This window comes from Suncus etruscus, chromosome 1 (assembly GCF_024139225.1).
Source record: "Suncus etruscus isolate mSunEtr1 chromosome 1, mSunEtr1.pri.cur, whole genome shotgun sequence".
Lineage (NCBI taxonomy): Eukaryota > Metazoa > Chordata > Mammalia > Eulipotyphla > Soricidae > Suncus > Suncus etruscus.
The window spans coordinates 54,065,434-54,087,418 of NC_064848.1; the positions used below are offsets into that span (position 1 = coordinate 54,065,434).

Below are 21,985 nucleotides of genomic sequence, written 5' to 3' on the forward strand. Positions count from 1 at the left end.
TGGCAGGCTCAGGGGGCCATGTGGGATGCCAGTGACCGAACTCAGGTCGAGCGCATGCAAGGCAAGCACCCTATCACTTCGGCCCCAGAGAATTTTATTCTCAAGCAAGCCCCTACTGGTTCTGTGCTTAGGGATCCCTCCTAATAGTATCTGGCATGTAGTGCCAGATATACAGCTGAGGTCTCATGTATACAAATTATATATGATTAACTTCTTATGTTCTGGCTTTTTAATGTTATGTTCTTAGAGAAATTACCTATTTTACAATGCTAAGGGAAATTAACTTTTACTTTTGATAATTTGTGGAATACCAATTTAACATGTTGACACCACTATTGAAATCAGTATTAATAAAATAAATCACAAGTGTGAGCCATAGATCTTAAATACATTGTCAGTATGTTAAATCAGCAAAAGGGAAATTAAGCAACGTATATTACTTTAAAGTTAAATTCTTTTTCTTTTTTGCATTCCCCAATGATCTCTTTCCAGTTTGCTCAGGGCTTACTCCTGGCTCTCAAGAATCACTTCTAACAGTGTTCAGGGGACTATATGTGGTATCACGGATAAAATCAGGGTCTGACACCATGTAAACTGAGAGTTCTCCTTGGGATCTTTTTTTTTTTTTTTTTGGGGGGGGGGCACACCCAGCGTTGCTCAGGGTTACTCCTGGCTGTCTACTCTGAAATAGCTCCTGGAAGGCACAGGGGACCATATGGGACACCGGGATTCGAACCAACCTCCTTTGGTCCTGGATCAGCTGCTTGCAAGGCAAACGCCGCTGTGCTATCTCTCCGGACCCTGGGATCTTAAGCTCTAGCATAAAATTACATATTGGACTCTGATTAATTTTAAATCCAATTTTACTTCAGGTCTCTTGACTCACTATGTAAGTCAGAGTTGTGTTACTTTATAAGATTTACAAAGTAAATTTTCATATAAGATTTCATTTAGCTAAAGAATTCTATAGCTTAAGGATATTTAAACCACTGTTGTAAAATCTTATTTATCACCAAAAGATGACAATAACAAGTTAAAGATAACTAATTTATGGAAATCTCTTAAGATTTTCTCTGACAGTACTCGACTTTTCTTGTAAGAAAGTGAAGCAAAATTGAGATTAAGGAAATTGGAGGTTTGGAGGTTGAAAAGAGAAACACAAAAAATCAATTTGTACTGAGGGTGCCAAAATTTTGGACAGGTCAAATAGAATGTTTTTATACAACAATAAGGATTTTATCATTAAAAACTACTGTTAACTTTTTTTTAAGTTTGCAATTAATTTTAGATGATGGTCTTAGTAAAATTAATTTTTCTTTCAATATAATCAAGAATATGGCATATCTTTGATTTCAGAAAAGAAAAACAAATTAGAGGTGTTGAAGAAGAAATTGAACAAAAAATGCAAGCAGCAGACTGCATTATAAAGAATATGCCACCTGAACAACAACTGAAATACATGGAAATGAAAACCACAAATGAAAAATTATTACAGGTAATACAAAATGATACTCTCATAATTAACATTTTTGCTTTTAAAAGCCTGATTTAAAGCTGGGCAGCATCAGCATTCATAAAGAGCATAACTAGACTTGTTCAAATATTTCTTTTATTTTTATTTGGGTGGGGGCACCTTCAATCTAGTGCTCAGGACACTCCGCTTGGTAATTTTGGCCGGTAAGGCAGTTCAGTGCAAGGACAGGAGGCTGCAGTGTTGCTCAGGTCTGTGGTGCTGGTGTCAGGGATTCTCCAGACCTCACAGCAGAGCTCGGGAGTTTCCAGTGCCACACCTAGCAATGCTCAGGGTGTTCCATCAGTAGACTACATCAAGGCAAGTGTCTCAACTTTTGTACTGTCTTTCCAGCCTGCTCTCAGAATCTTCATTGTAATAAGGTCCATAGATGATTCCTTTGAACATTTAAATTTGGGAAGCACTTCTTTTTTTTCTTTTTTTTTTTAATCCATTTCTCTTTTTTTTTTTTTTTTTTTACCTTTAATTTTGTTGTGATGTCTGGAAATGACACACTTGTTCTGCTCATATGCTTGACTGTGATGCTTCACTGGCAACAATTTAGCTTTGGGATTTAAACAGTTTCCCTGCTTAACAGGGTTACATGCTTTTAGTTGCTGTATTCACAGACTTGATTAAGATATGTAATCAGAGACTTTATTGTGATTCTAAGTCTTCAAGATACTTGAATGATGATCAAGTATGCTGGTGATCATACACAGCATGTGAAATGGTGCCTCTGATCAAATGCTTAACTGGCAGATAGACATTCTTGCTTCTGAATGTTACTATACCTTGGCCCCAGAAACTTCATCTTATAGTGCATAATGTCCTAGCTGCTTTTGTACTATATGTTCAATTTATGCATCCTTTATTTTTACATACAAAATCACAACAAAACCTCTTATTTATTTATTTTTTTTTTTTTGGTTTTTGGGCCACACCCAGTAACGCTCAGGGGTTACTCCTGGCTATGCACTCAGAAGTTGCTCCTGGCTTGGGGGACCATATGGGACACCGGGGGATGGAACCGAGGTCCGTCCAAGGCTAGCGCAGGCAAGGCAGGCACCTTACCTTTAGCGCCACCGCCCGGCCCCAAAACCTCTTATTTTTAACGTGCATTTAGTGGTAGCATGTAAAGATCTCAGATATTAGTGCCTTTTATTTTCTTATTTTATAAGCAATAGACCTTTGACTGGATTTGATTTGAGCAGCTGTTACTCCCAATCATGGTGTTTAATGAAATATTTGGATACTTATTATTATTTATCATTGAGATTTTTTCCAAAGTTCATTTAATATTTGTAGTGTTTTAGGGGATTTTTTTTGTTTATTTTGTTTGTTTGTTTGTTTTTGTCTTTTTTTTTAACCACACCCGGCTATGCTCAGGGGCTATTCCTAGCTTTGCTCAGGACGCCTTCCTGGCATGCTTGGGGGGTGGGGTGGGGGTGGGGTCCATGTGGGATGCCAGTGACCAAACTCAGGTAGAGCGCGGGCAAGGCAAGCGCCCTACCCGCTGTTCTCTGGCTCTGGCCCGTTTGTTTGTTTTTAGTGCCACACCCGGGGGGTTACTCCTGTCTTGGGGGACCATATGGGACGCCAGGAGGAATCAAACCTTGGTAAAAGGTAAATGCCCTACTGCTGCACCACTGCTCCGGCCCCAGGGTAGTTTCTTTTATATCCAGATAACCCTTAACCAAATAATTAAATGGAATGAATCCTCAGATATGTCAGTGATACTTGTAGTTTTGGTTTCTTGGGTATTGTCTATTTAGCAATTTAATGTAAAATTTAATTTTAGACAAGGTTTATGAAATGGGTCACTTTTCAAAAGTATAGGAAATACTTTTTAAAAGTATAGAAAAATGTAATTTTTCTTACATTAAGGCTTTAACTGAATAATCAAGTTAAAGGCCTTATCCCTAAGAGTGAGCCATATAAGTGCATTCAGTTCTTGGTTCTAAAAGAACTTAGACAAATGATATGAAAGCATGGCTTAAAAAAAAATCAAACTTATGGGGATTGAAGCAAGCAGGTAGAACATTTGCCTTGTATATGGCCAACCAGGATTTGATCCCTAGAATTCCAAAGTGCTTCCAGGAGTAATTCCTGAATGCAGAACTAGGAGTAACCTCTAAGCACTGATGAGTGTGGCCCAGAAACCTAAAAGAAATCAGACTTAAGAATCATAATTTTAAATGACTTTAATTTGAAAGCCTATAATCTTTAATGCCTAGAAAACAGCACTTACTGTGAAAATATCTGACTAATTTTGACAAGTTCATAATGTATTTATGTGTGTTGTTTGTGGGCAGCTGTGTGGGTTTGTGTGTCTGGGTTCTAATCCAGGACCTCACACAAGCAAGGCAGACACAAGTACAATTCAACCATGTCCTTGAATTCTTTTTTTTTTTTTTTTTTTTTGGGCCACACCCGGTAATGCTCAGGGGTTACTCCTGGCTATGTGTTCAGAAGTTGCTCCTGGCTTGGGGGACCATATGGGACACCGGGGGATCGAACCGTGGTCAGTCCAAGGCTAGCACAGGCAAGGCAGGCACCTTACCTTTAACGCCACCGCCCGGCCCCGTCCTTGAATTCTTATAATTTTTTAAAGTTTATTTTGTTTTCATTTAGTTTTGAGACCATACCTGATGATACTCAGGGTTTACTTCTGGTAGTTATGAGGACCATGTGCAGTGCTAGGAATTGATTGAATCAAGGTACACTGGGTATATTTTTAATTTTTTTTCTTTTCTCAGTGTATTTTTTTTCTCAGTGTATTTTAATGGGTAGATCATGGAAGTAATTTTAGGGATACAAAAGAAATTGGAGAAAATAAGTAATGTTCATAAATACCATTTAAATTGCCAAGAATGATTTGAAGATGTGTGTAAAAGATGGTTTTATTTTGTCACATTTATATTTAAAATTTTTTTTTTTTTTTGGTTTTTGGGCCACACCCGTTTGACGCTCAGGGGTTACTCCTGGCTATGTGCTCAGAAATCGCCCCTGGCTTGGGGGGACCATATGGGACACCGGGGGATCGAACCGAGGTCCGTTCCTTGGTAGCGCTTACAAGGCAGACACCTTATCTCTAGCGCCACCTTCCCGGCCCCTTATATTTAAAATTTTATAAAGCAGAGAAACAGTTTTAACTTGAATTCATGGTACTATTTCTTTTCTTAGGAATTAGACACACTTCAGCAACAACTAGATTCACTAAATATGAAAAAAGAGAGCATGGAATCTGTAAGTATAAAATCAAATAAGGGGCCATATGGGAAACTGGTGATTAAACTTAGGTTGACAGCATGCAAGGCAAAAAAAGAAGTCCTACAAACTGTGCTATTGCTCTGGTCCCATTATTAGTGGAAATTATTAAATGTTTGTTTACTTAGAGGTTATAAATATCACTATACTAGATTTTCCCATTTATAACTACAGATATCCTGTTTTAGTGAGAAACTAAATTGAGTACTTACTGTGAACAAAAGAAATTATGACATGAAAAATCCAATGGTAATTTTATTTTCTTACAGTAATGGTAAGTAATTACAATGGTAATTTTATTTTAGTTCATTCTTTTGATTTATTTTTATGTCTCATCTGAATGAAATCAATGAAATTATCTTTTCCATTTAACTAATTTCTCTAAGCTTATTTAGAGGGGGTAAAACCTAAGAACAAAGTTAAAAAGGAGGTAAAAAACTTTTACCAGAAAAAACTTTAAGATATAATATTTTAATCCATAAAATATATTAAATAATCACAGGCAATAGTCCATTTCATGATATTGATTTCTGTGATGCCATTGGCAGTTCAGCTCTAAAGTAAACCAATAATAAAATAAATGGACTATCAAACTAAAAACTGAAATCACAAAGTAAGCAGTCATTAAAACACAGAGACATTTTATTAAATGGGATGAGTATTCATACATCAAACAAAGAGCTAATATTCAAAATATATAAAACACAACAATTAAAAATACAAAATTTCCTATTTCAAAAAGGCAAAAAGGCCAAATAGATGAGTCTTCATTGAAAACATACACATGGTCAATGAACACATTGAGAATTGGTCATTACCTGTAATAAAGTGGAATACATAGATCACACTTGATCCCAGAGCTTAAGAGGGAGGAGAAAAATAGAGAAGAAATGAAATTAAGTCAGGAAGGAAGAAGATGAGAAAGGGAAGCAATGGAGGAAGGAGTCAGGGCTTTTGTTATATTGGTGATGTGGTAGAGTAGTATAGCTATATATCCAAAGCACAGTCTCAACAACACTGAAAACAAGACATTTAAGCTTCAACCAATAAATTTTGTAATATGATCACCAAGGTGGTAGACAGGGGATGGGGAGGATAATTGAGGGCTAGGAGATGACAGAGTATAGGAATATTGGTGGTGGAGATTGATGTTGAAATATTATATGATGAAAAATCAACTACTATCAAAAGTTTTTAAATCACAGGGCTCGGAGAGATAGCACAGCGGCGTTTGCCTTGCAAGCAGCTGATCCAGGACCAAAGGTGGTTGGTTCGAATCCCAGTGTCCCATATGGTCCCCCGTGCCTGCCAGGAGCTATTTCTGAGCAGACAGCCAGGAGTAACCCCTGAGCAACGCTGGTTTTGACCCAAAAACAAAAATCAAAAAAAAAATTTTTTTTAAATCACAATTCTTTATATTCATTCCACTTTTAGCTCTTTGTCAAGAATTCAAAAGATATCATATACAATAATTATATGTATGCACACATATATGTAAATGTATATATATTACACACACTCATGTTCATTGCAATTCTATTTATAATAGCCAGGATATGGATGACTGGGTGAAGAAATTGTGAATTATATGTACACAATGGAATCTTGTTATCTTGCTATTTGACAACATGGATAAAACTGTATGGAGTTATACTAGGCTTGCTTTTTATGCAATCATGATACTGACTGACCCTGGTTCAATCCCAACAATGCATGTTATTCCCCAAGCACTACTAGTACTATCTCTTGAGCACAATCAGGTATAGCCCACCCCCCACTACAACCCACCAAAACCAAAGGCTACCATTTCCTCTGTGAATGTAGCTTACAAAATTAATACATGGAATTATTTTGTTTTGTTTGGGACCACATTTAGCAGTTTTCAGTGTTTATTCCTGATACTGCACTCAGGATCATGCTTGACAGCTTTCAAGATCTAACCTGTGTCATCTGTATGCAAGGCAAACTCTATATCCACTCTACTAACTATATGGTTTTTTAAAATTTCAGTTTAGAAATGTGCTTTTTTTGGCTGCAGTGATAGCCCAGTGGGTAGGGCTTGCAAGCAGTCAACAAATCTCCAGCATTCCATATGATCCCTCATTTCTACGTGGATTTATTTCTTAGTGCAAAGTCAGGAGAAAAACCCTAAGTGTTACTGGGTGTGGCCCAAAAACCAAAAAAGAAAAAAAAAGTGTTGTGGGACCAGAGAGATAGTACTTTGGATAAGATGGCTTGCATTGCAGGTGGCTGGCCTGGGTTTAATCCCTAGGAGTGCATTTGGTTCCCCTAGCCAAGTGATACCTGAGTGGCTGAGCCAGGAAAAATCCCTAAGCAAATTTGAATACAGGACAAAAAAAATAAATAAATAAATGAAATGTGTTTTATGGGGTCGGAGCAACAACAGGTAGGGTATTATTTGATCCTCAGCATTTCATAGGTCCTGAGTCTGCCAGGAGTGGTTTCTTTTTTTTTTTTTTTTTTGGTTTTTGGGCCACACCCTTTTGACGCTCAGGGGTTACTCCTGGCTATGCGCTCAGAAATCGCCCCTGGCTTGGGGAGGGCCATATGGGACGCCGGGGATTGAACCGCAGTCTGTCCTACACTAGCGCTTGCAAGGCAGACACCTTACCTCTAGCACCACCTTCCCGGCCCCGGGGAGTGATTTCTGAGTGCAGATTCAGAAGTGACCCCTGAGTGCTGCCAGGTGTCACCTAAAATGAAACAATCAAACAAAAAATTATTTTGTAGCATTAATACATACTATAGATATTTAATATCTCTATTTAAGGATGTTAATGTTTAAATTTTTTTCCTTATTCTTATAAACAGAACCCTATTTAAGATTATTTTTTGATAAAATACTGGTGAAATTTTTCTTTTTTAAAAATTTTTATTCTAGGGGCCGGAGAGATAGCATGGAGGTAAGGCGTTTGCCTTTCATGCAGGAGGTCATCGGTTCGAATCCCGGCGTCCCATATGGTCCCCCGTGCCTGCCAGGAGCAATTTCTGAGCCTGGAGCCAGGAATAACCCCTGAGCACTGCTGGGTGTGACCCAAAAACCAAAAAAAAATAAAAATAAAAAAATAAAAAAAAATAAAAATTTTTATTCTTTTCAGGAAATAGCACACTCCCAAGTAAAACAAGATGCTGTATTGTTGTATGAAAAACTTGATGGATTGGAATCCCATCGAGACCAAATGATTGAAGAAGACAAAAACATGTTATCACCAAAAGAAGAGAGAGAAAGATTACTTAAGCAGGTAAGAAAAATAATATGTATTTTTAAAATGTCAGGACCTGGTAGATATATTGATTTGTTTTACTTAAGGCATATAAAGTAATCAGAAAGTCAGTATAAGTTTTTTGTCTGCAAAACAGTGGAAGTTATTAGCTAAATTAATATGAACCACGTGCCCCAAAAATCTAGTTTTTTATGCTAATTATTTCTTATTTAACTCTCCTAACCTGATCATCATGTACATTTGACTATGTTTACCTATTTTATGGGGATTTTATTGGGGGGTTTCTGGGGACTTTTGGGCACTACAACTAGTGGTACTCAGAAGACCATAAACATACTAGTATTGTCTGGGATCAGCTGCATCTAGGCAAACTTCTTAACCCTTGTTTTGGATTCTTTTTTTTCATATTTTATTTAAAATCCTTGACTACATACATGATTGTGTTTGGGTTTCAGTCAAGTAAAGAACACCACCCATCACCAGTGCAACATTCCCATCACCAATGTCCCAAATCTCCCTCCTCCCCACCCAACCCCCGCCTGTACTCTAGACAGGCTTTCTATTTCCCTCATACATTCTCATTATTAGGATAGTTCAAGATGTAGTTATTTCTCTAACTGCACTCATCACTCTTTGTGGTGAGCTTCATGAAGTGAGCTGTAACTTCCAGCTCTTTTCTCTTTTGTGTCTGAAAATTGTTATTGCAAGAATGTCTTTCATTTTTCTTAAAACCCATATATGAGTGAGACTATTCCGCATTTTTCTCTCTCTCTGACTTATTTCACTCAGCATAATAGATTCCATGTTTTGGATTCTTAACCCCTCCAGGTCCCTTGTTTTAAATTATTTTAGGAAAACCTTGAAACACTATTGGTCATTAATTAGTCTTATTTAAGATTTGTTTCATTATTGATTTGGATCTCAGATATAGAAAATGAAGTCTAGTGACTTGTGATTCTTATTATCAATGCCCCTGTGAAATTAATATGATTGAAATGGCCTATGAAATCACAGTATGTCAAAGATCATATGACTTTTTATTCAGTAGTTTCTTACTATTCGAAGCATGACTTTCATGGTTTTGGGGTTTTGGGTCACACCTGGTGATGCTCAGTGGTTACTCCTGGCTCTGCACTCAGAAGTCAATCCTGGCTTAGGGAACTATATGGGATGCTGAAGGATTGAACCATGGTCCATTTGGTCCATCCTAGGTTAGCACATGCAAGGCAAACACCCTACTGCTTATGCCACCACTCTGGCCCCTGACTTTCTAGTTATAATTAACCTAATGTTTATCCTGACATACTAACTATAGTATCCTTAGAATAGCTCTTGTCATGAGTCTATAGATAGGACTCACCTTAAATGGATTAGAAGTATATTAGGAATATTTATGTATAGAGTCATTTTTAGAAAGACATTAAAAATCTAGAACTTTAGTAGTAAAGAGGTGACTGGAGGCAAAAGAGGGAAGCTACTATTATATAAAGTACAGAAAACTAGTCAAATTTGAATTTCAATTAAGCAATGAGTAGCCTTTAGAATAAATGTATACATAAGGATAATTATACTTTAGATATTGCATGGAATATACATAGCCTAAAAGTCACTGTTTATCTGAAATACTAATGTTATAAGTAATGCTAAATCTTTTAATTCTGCCTTATGTTTTTACATATTCATGTATAATGGGGTGGGGAGAGGTATAGTACAAGTTTCTTTCTCAAATTCTAGATGTTTATATAACCTAATTCCAATGTGAAATTGTATTAACTTGGTGATGTCATATGGATAGGAATGGATATTCCAATGACTACCTTTCCTATAAAGAAGAAAAAACATCTCTAAATAGAATATTTTCTTTAAGATAATGTTAACAATGAGATATCTTATAAATTATCATTCTTCAACCTCCAAATTCATGACATCTGTCATGAATACTGTCTACAAACCAGCAGTTATAACCTAGACTGCAGATCAGTACTCTTTTTTTCTTGTTTTTTTTTTTTTTTTTCTTAAGCCAGTTTTGTCCACTTTCCTACACTTATGGACCTACACAGGGTCCTCAGACCAGTAGTTGGAAAATGCTTCCTTAAGTACTATTTTTTGTTTTTATAGGTCAAAGAAGATAATCAAGAAATAGCCAGCATGGACAGACAGTAAGTAGATTTATATTAGGGCATTTTAATATTCATTTATCATATTTTAATTTTTAATAGATCACACTAAAAATAACCGTTCAACTTGCAATCTCATTCACAACTTTAAATATTTCTTAAATGTTTAAGTTCTTAATGGTAACTTGTACTATACTGCAACATAGAGTAGTTGTGGGGCTTTTTTTTCTGTATTTTGTGGGGGAAGCTTTTTGTTTTTGTTTTCTGGGCCAGACCTTGCATTGCTTGGATTACTCAGATGTTTTAGCTTGGTATTCAGGGATGCCTTTAGCATGGGGTGGCTCTTATGGTGCCAGCGTTCAAACTTGGGGCTTCAGCATGCTCAGTGCTTGGGAGTATTATTTCTAATGCAGTGCTTGTCGATGCTTCCTCTGGTACTTTGGGTACCAAACCTAAGGCTCTAACATGCAGCACTTGAGCTCTCATCCTTTGATCCATCTCCCCATTCATCTTTTCACTTTCTTCACAGTGTTCTTTGAAGCACAGAAATTTTGAGTCTTGCTTACATCAATCATATCTATATTTTTATTATTAGTGATTTTCTTGTCTGAAAAAAATGTCTTATTCTAATGTCATGGATGTTATGCCTTTAAGAATCTTATGCTCTATATTTAGATCTATAATCTATTTTAAGCAACTTTATGATATGTAGAATTCCAATTTCTCTCTTTTTTATGTTTAATGAATAGTCCCTTCACCATTTGTTAAAATATTTTTCAATAAATATTAATATTTTCTTTATTTAATTATTTGGTACCTCTGTATAAACATTGTAAAAAGATACAGTATTTTATTTCCGAATTAAGCAGTCCCATTCCGTTGCTATACATGTCTGTTCTAATTATAATATCACACTATTTTAATTACTATAGCTTTGTAATGACTTACTTTTCTTGATTTTTGGGTCACACATGGAGGTGCTCAGGGATTACTCCTGGCTCTGTGCTCAGAAATCGCTCCTGGCAGACTCGGGATACCAGGGTCTGTTCAGGGTTGGCTGCATACAAGGCAAATGCCCTACCACTCTGCTATTACTCCAGCCCTATAGCTTCCTAATGAGTATAATTTTAACAAGTTAATTATCTAGTAAGGGTAACTTTTCTGATTTTTAAGACTAAATTTTTCAACGTAATTAGTTTATATAAAGCTGCAAAATGAATGTTGCTGAAGATTTATTTGCTTATTATTGTAAATCATGTTCAAAGAAAGGGTTTGCTGTTGAAAGTAGACAAACTTACAGTCTGAGAATATATTTACACCAAATGGAAGTAATTTTAAAAGTATATAAAATATTTTTCTCTTGGAGCCAGAGAGATAGCATGGAGGTAGGGCATTTGCCTTGCATGCAGAAGGTCAGTTGTTTGAATCCCAGCATACCATATGGTCCCCTGAGCCTGCCAGGAGCGATTTCTAAGCATCGAGCCAGGAGTAACCCCTAAGCATTGCCAGTGTGACCCAAAAACCAAAAAAAAAAAAAAAAAAAAAGATTTCTTTTCTCTTTTAATTCATTTTAGTATCTTCAGAATAGGATATGTATTTTAAAAAGATTTTAGACTTCCTAACATCATCAACTATTTTAATTGAATATTTGATTTTTAAATTAATTTGTTAAAAATAATATTTTCAATAGATTATCAGACATAAGAGAAAAAATTCATCATTTTAGTGAAGACATCAGACAACTTGACATGGATTTAGAAGGACATCAAGGTAAATTTTTTGTGGTATTTATGTAAATTAAGAGATTGTAATGGCCCCAAATCCAGGGAAAGTGGGTCTGGAGCAAGGGGAAAGAGAGAGATAGAGATAGAGAGAGAGAGATGAATGCAAACACAAATATTAAGGTTATAAGTAATTTTATAACATTATTTTACTTGGTTGAAGACTTGAAATAACATAAAATGGTTATAAATTTACAAAATAATGTTCTACTATTAAAACATTTTAATAAAGTAAATAAAAATTTTAAATAAATGATTTAGGGGCCGGGCGGTGGCACTAAAGGTAAGGTGTCTGCCTTGCCAGCGCTAGCCTAGGACGGACCGCGGTTCGATCCCCCGGTGTCCCATATGGTCCCCCAAGCCAGGAGCGACTTCTGAGCGCATAGCCAGGAGAGTAACCCCTGAGCGTCAAACGGGTGTGGCCCAAAAACCAAAAACCAAAAAAAAAAAATAAATGATTTAAAGTTGTTAGAGATTTCTCAGTTCTGCTCTATCAATGTCAGCAATTAACTAATTATGGTAACTTATAATTAAGGGAAGAGTGGTTATAGGGCCACAGATATTAACTCAGAAAGAATGAATTTCCTTGACAATTTTGTGTACATAATGGTGTGGGCAACATTGTACTCCTAAGACACAAGCATCAAACATCTTGTAAATCTTGCTTTGTGTGTGTGTGTGTGTGTGTGTGTGTGTGTGTGTGTGTGTGTGTGTGTGTGTGTGTTTTGGGTATACATGCTGAATGTAGGTCTTACTCCTGCACTAAGGTACCACTGCGGGAAGGATTGGTCTCACATGCAGTGTAATGAAGTATACATTTTTCTCATAAATATAAAGACAATACTGGAATATCAGAGTAAATAATGCCAACAGCATATTAATTCCTTGAAACAATTATTAGTGGTATCATTGTTATTGTTGTTAAGTAGCATATGCTTTATTGACATTTATTTAACATTTTCATGATTCAAATTTTATACAGCAACAAAATTATGTGCTTTATTACCAAAGCTTCTTATAGATTTATGGGTTTTAGTTTAGTTTTTTCTTTTTTTTTTGTTTTGTTTTGTTTTGTTTTTTGGGCCACACCCGGTAACGCTCAGGGGTTACTCCTGGCTATGCGCTCAGAAGTCGCTCCTGGCTTGGGGGACCATATGGGACGCCGGGGGATGGAACCGTGGTCCATCCTAGGCTAGTGTGGCAAGGCAGACACCTTACCTCTAGCTCCACCACGCGGCCCCGGTTTTTTTTTTTAAATATATTTTTTTATTTAAGTAACATGATCATATTTGGGTTACAGTCATAACCAGAACACCCTCCTTCACCAGTGCAACATTACTCCCTCCCCCCCTTCCCATCCCCTACCTGCATTCAAGACAGGCACTCTACTACAGTAATTTGTTTTTAAGTTCAGTAAGTTGTATTTTTTTTCCTTAAAGAATAAGAGTAAAAAAAATATAGTAAAGGTGTGATAGTGGCAATCGCCAATGTTTGCATAGGTCCAGAAAAATGGAGAAAATGGAAAAAAGTCCTTGACCTGATTACAGAAAGGCCTCACTCCAGACGTTTATTGGCATAAGACAGACTCTGGGTTCCAGGCATACCAGTCTATCCAACTCCAGTCATTCTCAAGGTCCCGGTGAAAGTTTTGCACACTTTAGCTATAGTTGGTATCAGACTTTTATATTTAAAGACTCTGGATTCTGTGCATTTCTTTTGTCCATGTCAGGCTGATGTGGAGCATCCTCTAGTTTCAGCATATCATTCAATGCAGAGCGATCTGCCCTGCATGCAGACTGTTGCTGAGTCGCCTGGGTGTTGGGAGTACTCTTTGGAGTAAGTCAATGCCAAAGCAGTGGTAGGTCTTCTCTGGTAGAGGCTTGGATCCTGGGAATGTTAAAGACAGTTGTGGTTGTTTCCATAGATCAGGTGTGTGTGGGCGATGCCCATTCTTCTGAGACCTGAGCCAAATCATTATGCCAATGTTCAGGGTAAAAGGCCTAATTACATTACCAAATTTTTGTTCCCATCTCTATTAGATAAAAACTTGTTTGCATATGTATTATTTTTCCATTTTAATGTGCCTACGCAAAAGAGAAGCAATGCCACAAGATATTGTTGATGCATCTGGGGGCCAACAAATAAAGTCCAACATTTCCCATTACTTGGTATAAACATGAAATCTATACAGAGTTACTCTTCTACCAGTATTGCTTATAAAACAGATATCATAGGGGGAAAAATCAAACAATCAAATAACTAATCTAGTGGGCAAAATTGTCACTATATGAGCATATTTGAAAAGTTATAGATGTAAGGGAATACATATGAGATATACAAAAGAGATGCATGTGACCCTTTTATGTTTTAAAAAGAAAAAAAAAAGAAAGAAAACAAGGATATTTGAAGACAACAGGTGATAGTTGAGTTTGAGACATGTTTTGCAGCATTACAGAACCCTATATTGTCCTTGAACTAGGGGTTATGCTGAAGCTAATTCCGGTATCATGCAACAGTCCATAGTTTAATGGAGGCATGAGGGGCCACCAAGCATGGGTCAACAGGCGTGTTGGTTGTAGTTGTTTGTATAGGCATGAGCTGAGGACCGAGAGGGTGTCATTCAATGAGGAGCTGGATGGTGGTGTTGGAGCAGAAGGTCAGTCTTGGTGTCTACCCAATCAGGAATTGGGGATAAGGAGGGTTGAATAAGGGGAAGATAATGGTTTAGGGTTTGGGTATGAGGAGGTAGGAGAGACAAAGGGGTGAGGGGAGAGGCAATACATAAAAGACTATACAATAAAGGTCTATTTGAGTGTTTTATCAGAATCTTGGGCATCCTGATTCTATTCCTAGGAACAGTCTAGTATCAGGAACGTTTTTGGATAATGCTTAAAAAGTACATTTAAAAAAGTACATTAAAAAGGCGGGTTTGAAAAATAGTATTACTAGCAAACAAAACAGGGGGTCGAATATACATAAGGGAGGGGTTTCCCTCCTCCGCCTGCCCCCCAGGGCCCGAGTTGCCAGGGCCGGCTATGAAGACCTGTCTGGCGTGGGGGGGGGGGGTCCCAGTCTCCTGGACCAAGTGTTCAGCCCAGGAGATCTGCGGCCCGCTGTCTGACCAGCGACCCTAACATACTAGAAAAGCAGAGGAACGGCTTTCCTGGCATGTGCGCTCTGCTGGGTCCAACTGCAAGCTCCCTCTCCAGTTTGAAAATTGAATAGGAGAGGTTTCCCTCCTCTGCCTGCCCCCAGGGGCAGTTAGTTTATACTAACTTAAAAAATACTAAGGCACAGTGATTTATTTAGTTATTAATAATTGAGTTTCAGGTATATAATGTTCCAACACTAATTCCACCACTAGTGTCAACTTTCCTCCAACAGGTTACCTCCTACATCCCAGCATGCCTCCTTCTCAGGCACATTTTTTTAATTGAATCATTGTGAATTACAAAGTTACAAAAATATTTGGTTGAGTTTCAGGCATTCATTGTTCCAACATCAGTTCCATCATCACTGTCCACTACCCTCCAGCAATGTCCCCAGTTTCTTTTCTTTCCCCCTTCCAATATGATTGTGGCAGTCACTTCCACCCCACCATTGTCCTACAGTTCCCTCCCTTAAATTATTCTTCCATCCATCCGCCAGTGGCAAGCTTCATACTAAAGACTGCTATTTTTTCTATTACCATTAAATATTTGATATTCTCATATAAAGTTTCTTTATATCCCACATATGTGAGAGATCATTCTGTGTCTATTCCTCTTCATCTGGTTTTATTCAACATGATATTCTCCAGATCCATTCAGATTGCAGCAAACTGTATGACTTAATCTTTTCTTTAGCGCTGAGTAGTATAGTTCATTGTGTATCATGATTTCTTCATCCAGTCATTTGTGTTGTCTACTTATTTTACTTATTGTATATAGTGCTGCAATGAACATAGGAATACTGATTTCTTTTCTGGATTGTGCTGTGGACCTTTGGGTTATATTCCCAGGAGTGAAATTGCTGGGTCATATGGAAGCTTAGTTCTTAGTTGTTTTTTTTTGTTTTTGTTTTTTTTTTTTAGGACTGTCCATAGTCTTCCAGAAAGGCTGGACTAATTGGTATTCCCACTAACAGCAAATGAGGTCCTAATTTCCCCTGCATCCTTGCCAACATTTGTGGTTGCTCTTTTTGATAAATTTTAGATTCTGTGGTGTGAGGTAATAGCTTATTGTGTTTGATTTGCATTTCCCTGATGATATTGATAGAGTATTTTAGATATGCTTTTTGGCATTTATATTTCTTCTTTAAGGAAGTTCTTGTTCATCACTTATCCCATTTTCTAAGGTTGGATTTTTTTTTCTTGTAGACTTCTACCAGTGCTTTATATACCTTAGATATTAAAACTTTTTTAGATAAGTTGTGGGCAGTCTGTGGGTTGTCTTTATATATCTTGGTCATCATTTCCTATCTCTCTCCCTCTGACTTATTTCATAATAGATTCCATGTACATCCATGTATAGGAAAATTTCATGCTTTATCGTTCCTGATGGGTGCATAATATTTCATTGTACATATATCACAGTTTATTTAGCCATTTATCTGTTGAAGGACATCTTGGTTATTTCCATAGTCTGGCTATTATAAATAGCACTGCAGTGAATATAGGTGTGAGGAAGGGATTTTTGTATTGTATTTTTGTGTTCCTAGGGTGTATCCCTAGGAGTGGTATAGCTGGATTATTTCCAGACTCTAGAAACAACCAAGATGCCCTTCAACAGATGAATGGCTAAAGAAACTGTGGTACATATACATAATGGAATATTACGCAGCTTTCAGAAGAGATGAAGTCATGAAATTTTCCTATATGTGGACGTACATGGAATCTATTGTGCTGAATGAAATAAGTCAGAGGGAGGGAGAGAGACACAGAATAGTCTCATCTATGGGTTTTAAGTCAGAGGAAGAGAGACAGACACAGAATAGTCTCATCTATGGGTTTTAAGAAAAATTAAGGATATTATTGTAATAATGCCCAGAGACAGTAGAGATGAGGGCTGAAGGATATTATTGTAATAATGCCCAGAGACAATAGAGATGAGGGCTGGAAGGACTGGATCACAATATGAAGCTCACCACAAAGTGTGTGAATGCTATTAGGGAAATAACTACACTAACAACTATCATGACAATGTTAAAGAATGAGAGAAGTAGAATGCCTGTCACAAATATAGACAGGTGGGGGAGGAGGGGCCATTGGTGGTGAGAATATTGCACTGGTGAAGGGGGGTATTCTGTTTATGACTGAAACCCAAATACAAACATGCTTATAATCATGGTGCTTAAATAAAGATTTATTAAAAAAAACTGAGCACAGAGCCAGAAGTAAGTCCTAAGTACCACTGGGTGTGGCCAAACCAACCCACCCCCCCAAAAATACCCTCCAAAATAACCTTTACGTGGGCTAAAGAGATAGTAGAGAGATTAAAGCACTTGCCTTGTTGTGATCCCCCAGATTGAATCCCAATAACATATATGGTCATTTCCTATGTACCTCCAACCCCCATCACCTCCAGAGTGATCCCTAAGATTAGAGCTAGAAGAAAGCCCTGAGAACTGCAGGGTGTGGACTCACCCTCCACTTTCCCCACACACCCCCAAAAAGCCTTTCCAGGGCCATGGGTGTGACTTGGGAGAAGAGCATATACCTTGTATGTATGAGGCCATTAGCTAGAACCCATGTTTCATAATGCAAAACTCCTCACAGTTCCCAGATGCTTAACAAATAAAATTCAGACCTACTATTTCATGATCTATGTAGATCCTGATAGATCCTGACACTATTTTCACTTTTTTAATTTTAATTTTCTTTTCATACTACTTTGTGATGGTGTATGACATTCTTGATGAAACATTGGTTTCTGTTTGCCAGAATTTTGTTGAGGATCTTTGAATCTTTGTTTATTAGGGATATTGGTCTGTAGTTTTCTTTTCTTGCAACATCTCTGTTTCATGAAAAAACCTGAAAAGGATTAGTAATAGTTTCATTAGAAAGGTTTGAAAGAATTTGTTAGTGAATCCATCTGGGCCTGGGCTTTTGTTTTTGGGAAGATTTTTTTTTTTTTTTTTTTTTTGGTTTTTGGGTCATACCCGGCAGCGCTTAGGGGTTACTCCTGGCTCTATGCTCAGAAATCGCCCCTGGCAGGCACAGGAGACCTTATGAGCTGCAGGATTTGAACTACTGTTTTTCCGCTTGGAAAGCAGACGCCTTACCTCCAGGCTATCTCTCAGGCCCACCCCCCCCTTTTTTTTTTTTTTTTTTTGGTTTTTGGGTCATACCCAGCAGCGCTCAGGGGTTACTCCTAGCTCTATGCCCAGAAATCACCCCTGGCAGGTACAGGGGACCATATGGGATGCCGGCATTTGAACCACCATGGAAGGCAGACGCCTAACCTCCAGGCTATCTCTCCAGCCCCAGTTTTTGGGAAGATTTTTGATTACTCTTTTAATTTCCTCAATAGTGATGGCTCTACTTAGATATGCTAGATCATCCTGGTTTAACCATAGAAGATTATAGGAATCCAAGGACTTATCTATCTTCCAGGTTCTTGTGTTTCGTGGCATAGAGTTTCTCAAAGTAGTCTCTGATTACCTTTTGAATCTCTGCTGTATCTGTAGTGATCTCACCCTTTTCCTTTCTAATCCAATTTATTAAGTTTCTCACTTTCTCCATTTCTTTGTGAGTTTTGTTAGTTTTTATCAATCTTGTTTTTTTTTCCAAAGAACAAACTTACTTTTGCTTTCATTGATCTTTTGAATTGCTTTCTATTTCCATTTCATTGATTTCTGCTCTAAGCTTTATTATTTCCTTCTGTCTACCTATTTTGGCTCCTTTTATTGATCATTTTCTAATTTTAAAAGCTATGTCATTAAGCTATTTATGTAGGCCCTTTCATCCTTTCTGATGTACGCTTGTAAAGCTATGAATATTCCTCTTGGTACTATGTTTGCTGTGTTCCAAAAATTCTGATAGTTTGTGTCTTCATTGTTATATGTTTGCAGAAATGTTTTGATTTCCTCTTTGATTTCATCTCTGACCCACTGGTTGTTCAGCAGTGTGCTGTTTAATTTCCAGGTTTTAAAGTTTTTCTTCTGTTATCCTTTATAGTTCACTTCTAATTTTAGTGTCGTGTGTTCTGGAAGGTAGTCTGTACAATTTTGATCCTCTTGATTTTATTGAGATATGTTTTATGGACCAGAATGGTCCATCCTGGAGAATGACCCATGTATATTGGAGAAGAATGTGTATCCAGTTTTTGGGGGATATATATATATATATATGTGTGTGTGTGTGTGTATGTGTGTGTGTGTGTGTGTGTGTGTGTACCCTATATATATCTACTAGTCCACTTTCTTTCATCTCTCTTTTCAGAGCTAGTATATTCTTGTTGGGTTTCAGCCTGGTTGACCTATCAACAGGTGACAGGGCAGTGTTGCGGTGTCTTGGTGTCTTCTACCATTATTGTATTGCTATTGATATCGTCTTTCAGATTTGTCAACAATTGTATTAAATATTTTTCTGGTCCCTTATTGGTGTATATATGTTTAGGAGAGTGATTTCTTCCTGCTGTACATATCCTTTGATTAGTATGAAATGAACATATTCCTCCCTTTTATCTTTTCTGAGTCTAAAGTTTGTTTTATCTGATATTAATATGGCTACTCTAGGTTTTTGTTTGTTTGTTTTGGCCAGACCCATTTGATGCTCAGGGGTTACTCCTGGCTAAGCGCTCAGAAATTGCCTCTGGCTTGGGTGGACCATATGAGACGCTAGGGAATCAAACCGCAGTCCTTCCTTGGCTAGCGCTTGCAAGGCAGACACCTTACCTCTGGCGCCACCTCGCTGGTCCCTACTCTAGGTTTTTTTAGGAAGATGATTGCTTGGATGATTTTCCTCCAGCCTTTTCTTTTGAGTCTATGTTCTGACTATTCATGTGTATTTCTTGTAGGCAACAAAATGTTGGCTTCAGCTTTTTGATCCATTTAGCCACTGTGTCTCTTAACTGGTACATTTAGTCCATTGACGTTGAGAGAGATTATTGTCATGGGATTTAGTGCCATCTTTGGGTAGAAGTTTGGTGTGTCTGTTGATGAGTCTTGTCTTAAAGAAAACCTTTAATTTTTCTTTTGAGACTGGTTTTGAGTCAGTAAAATTTCTGAGCTGCTGTTTATCCGTGAAGGTATGTATACTTCTTTCAAACCTGAAAATGAGTCTGGCTGGGTGCACTATTTTAGTCAAAGCATTCATTTCATTGACTTTTGTCACTATGTCCCATCACTGCTTTCTGGCCTTGAGGGTTTCTTGAGACAGGTCTGCTGTAAAATTTAAAAATGCTCCTTTGAATGTAATTTCCCTTTTTGTTCTTGCTGCTTTCAGTATTTTGTCCCTATCTTTGGGATTTTTCACTGTGACTAGGATGTGTCTTGGGGTGCTTTTCTTTGGGTCTCTTTTAGCTGCTACTCTGGACATGCAGGATTTGGTTGGATGCCATCTTTAGCACTGGAGGGGTTCTCTGTAATGATGTCCTTGAGTATTGATTTTACCTGGGGATTTTTTTCCTGGGTCACTGGAACTCCAATGGTTCATCATTTCTGTTGAAATTGTCCAGGACTTCTATTTTCATCTGTTTACATTCTTTGAATATGTATTCCATTGTCTGATTATTTGCTTTAAGGTTCTTTTCCAATCTCTTCTACTATATGGAGTTGCTCTGCATCTCATCTTCCAGCTCACTGATTCTGTCCTCAGTTGTTGTTAGTTTGTTGGAGAGGCTTCCCATTGAGTTTTTAATTTAATCTAGTGAGTTTTTCAGTCCTGTTATTTCACTTTGGAGTTTTCTGATTTCTATCTTGGTGTTATTCTATTCAGCTTGATCTCTGCTTTATTTGAGTTCAATGAGCATCCTCCATATTAGTACTCTAAATTCCTTGTCTGAGAGGCTAACTATGAGGTTGGTAATTTTGGGGCCATCAGAGCTGACATCTTCATTCTCTATGCACACTGTTGGCCTGCATTGTTTCCCCATTGTTATGCTTGTAGTGTGGCTTTTATTGCGTGTGTTTTTGGGGTTCATGGATTAGAGATATGTGTGACCGCAAAGCAAAGTGGAGTGTTGTGCTCCACCCTGCTTCACCATTTCATGGCAGGTGTACCTTTTAATCACATAGTCAAGGTGAATTAGGGCCATTCCCACCAGCAGTGTTGACCTCCCTTCACCATAGTTCCCAGAATGCATATTGTACCTCCACCCTTAGTCTCCTGGACTGTTAGTGTATGGATCCACCTAGTGTATAGCTGTTATAGTTTGGGTTTCTTAATTTTATTGTCATTAACTTTGGTTTAGGTATTTAGAGCTGACCATTTTTTTTATTTCCATTCAATGCTCCTGACACCACTTGGCCTCTGGGTCCCATCCACTTTTTTTTCTTTTCTCAGTTTTTAGAGGACATAGATATATGAGCTAGAACAGATTATTCATGATCTGTGGTTCTATAAAAAAAAAGGCAGTCACAAAGAAGAAATACAAATGGCCAAAAGATACATGAAAAAATGCTCCACATCATTAATCATCAGGGAGATGCAAATTAGAACAACTATGAGGTACCATCTCACACCACAGAGAATGGCACACATCACAAAGAATGAGAATAAACAGTGTTGGCGGGAATGTTGAGAGAAAGGAACTCTTATCCACTGCTGGTGGGAATGCCGTCTAGTTCAACCTTTATGGTAAGCGATATGGAGATTCCTCCAAAAACTGGAAATCGAGCTCCCATACGATCCAGCTATACCACTCCTAGGAATATACCCTAGGAACACAAAAATACAATACAAAAACCCCTTCCTTACACCTATATTCATTGCAGCACTATTTCCCATAGCAAGACTCTGGAAACAACCAAGATGCCCTTCAACAAATGATTGGCTAATGAAACTGTGGTACATATACACAATGGAATATTATGCAGCTGTCAGGAGAGATGAAGTCATGAAATTTTCCTATACATGGATGA

At 37.6% G+C, this 21,985-nt stretch overlaps 1 protein-coding gene across 1 annotated transcript in view; it reads left to right on the forward strand.

The window, feature by feature from the left end:
* IFT74 (intraflagellar transport 74) overlaps positions 1–21,985 on the forward strand; it is a 111,134-nt gene that overhangs the window by 49,712 nt on the left and 39,437 nt on the right. The window contains exons 9-13 of the mRNA XM_049771076.1: positions 1,357–1,495; positions 4,697–4,759; positions 7,900–8,043; positions 10,144–10,184; positions 11,833–11,912. Coding sequence (XP_049627033.1) covers positions 1,357–1,495; positions 4,697–4,759; positions 7,900–8,043; positions 10,144–10,184; positions 11,833–11,912 — 467 coding nt within the window. The remainder of the gene's footprint in view (positions 1–1,356; positions 1,496–4,696; positions 4,760–7,899; positions 8,044–10,143; positions 10,185–11,832; positions 11,913–21,985) is intronic.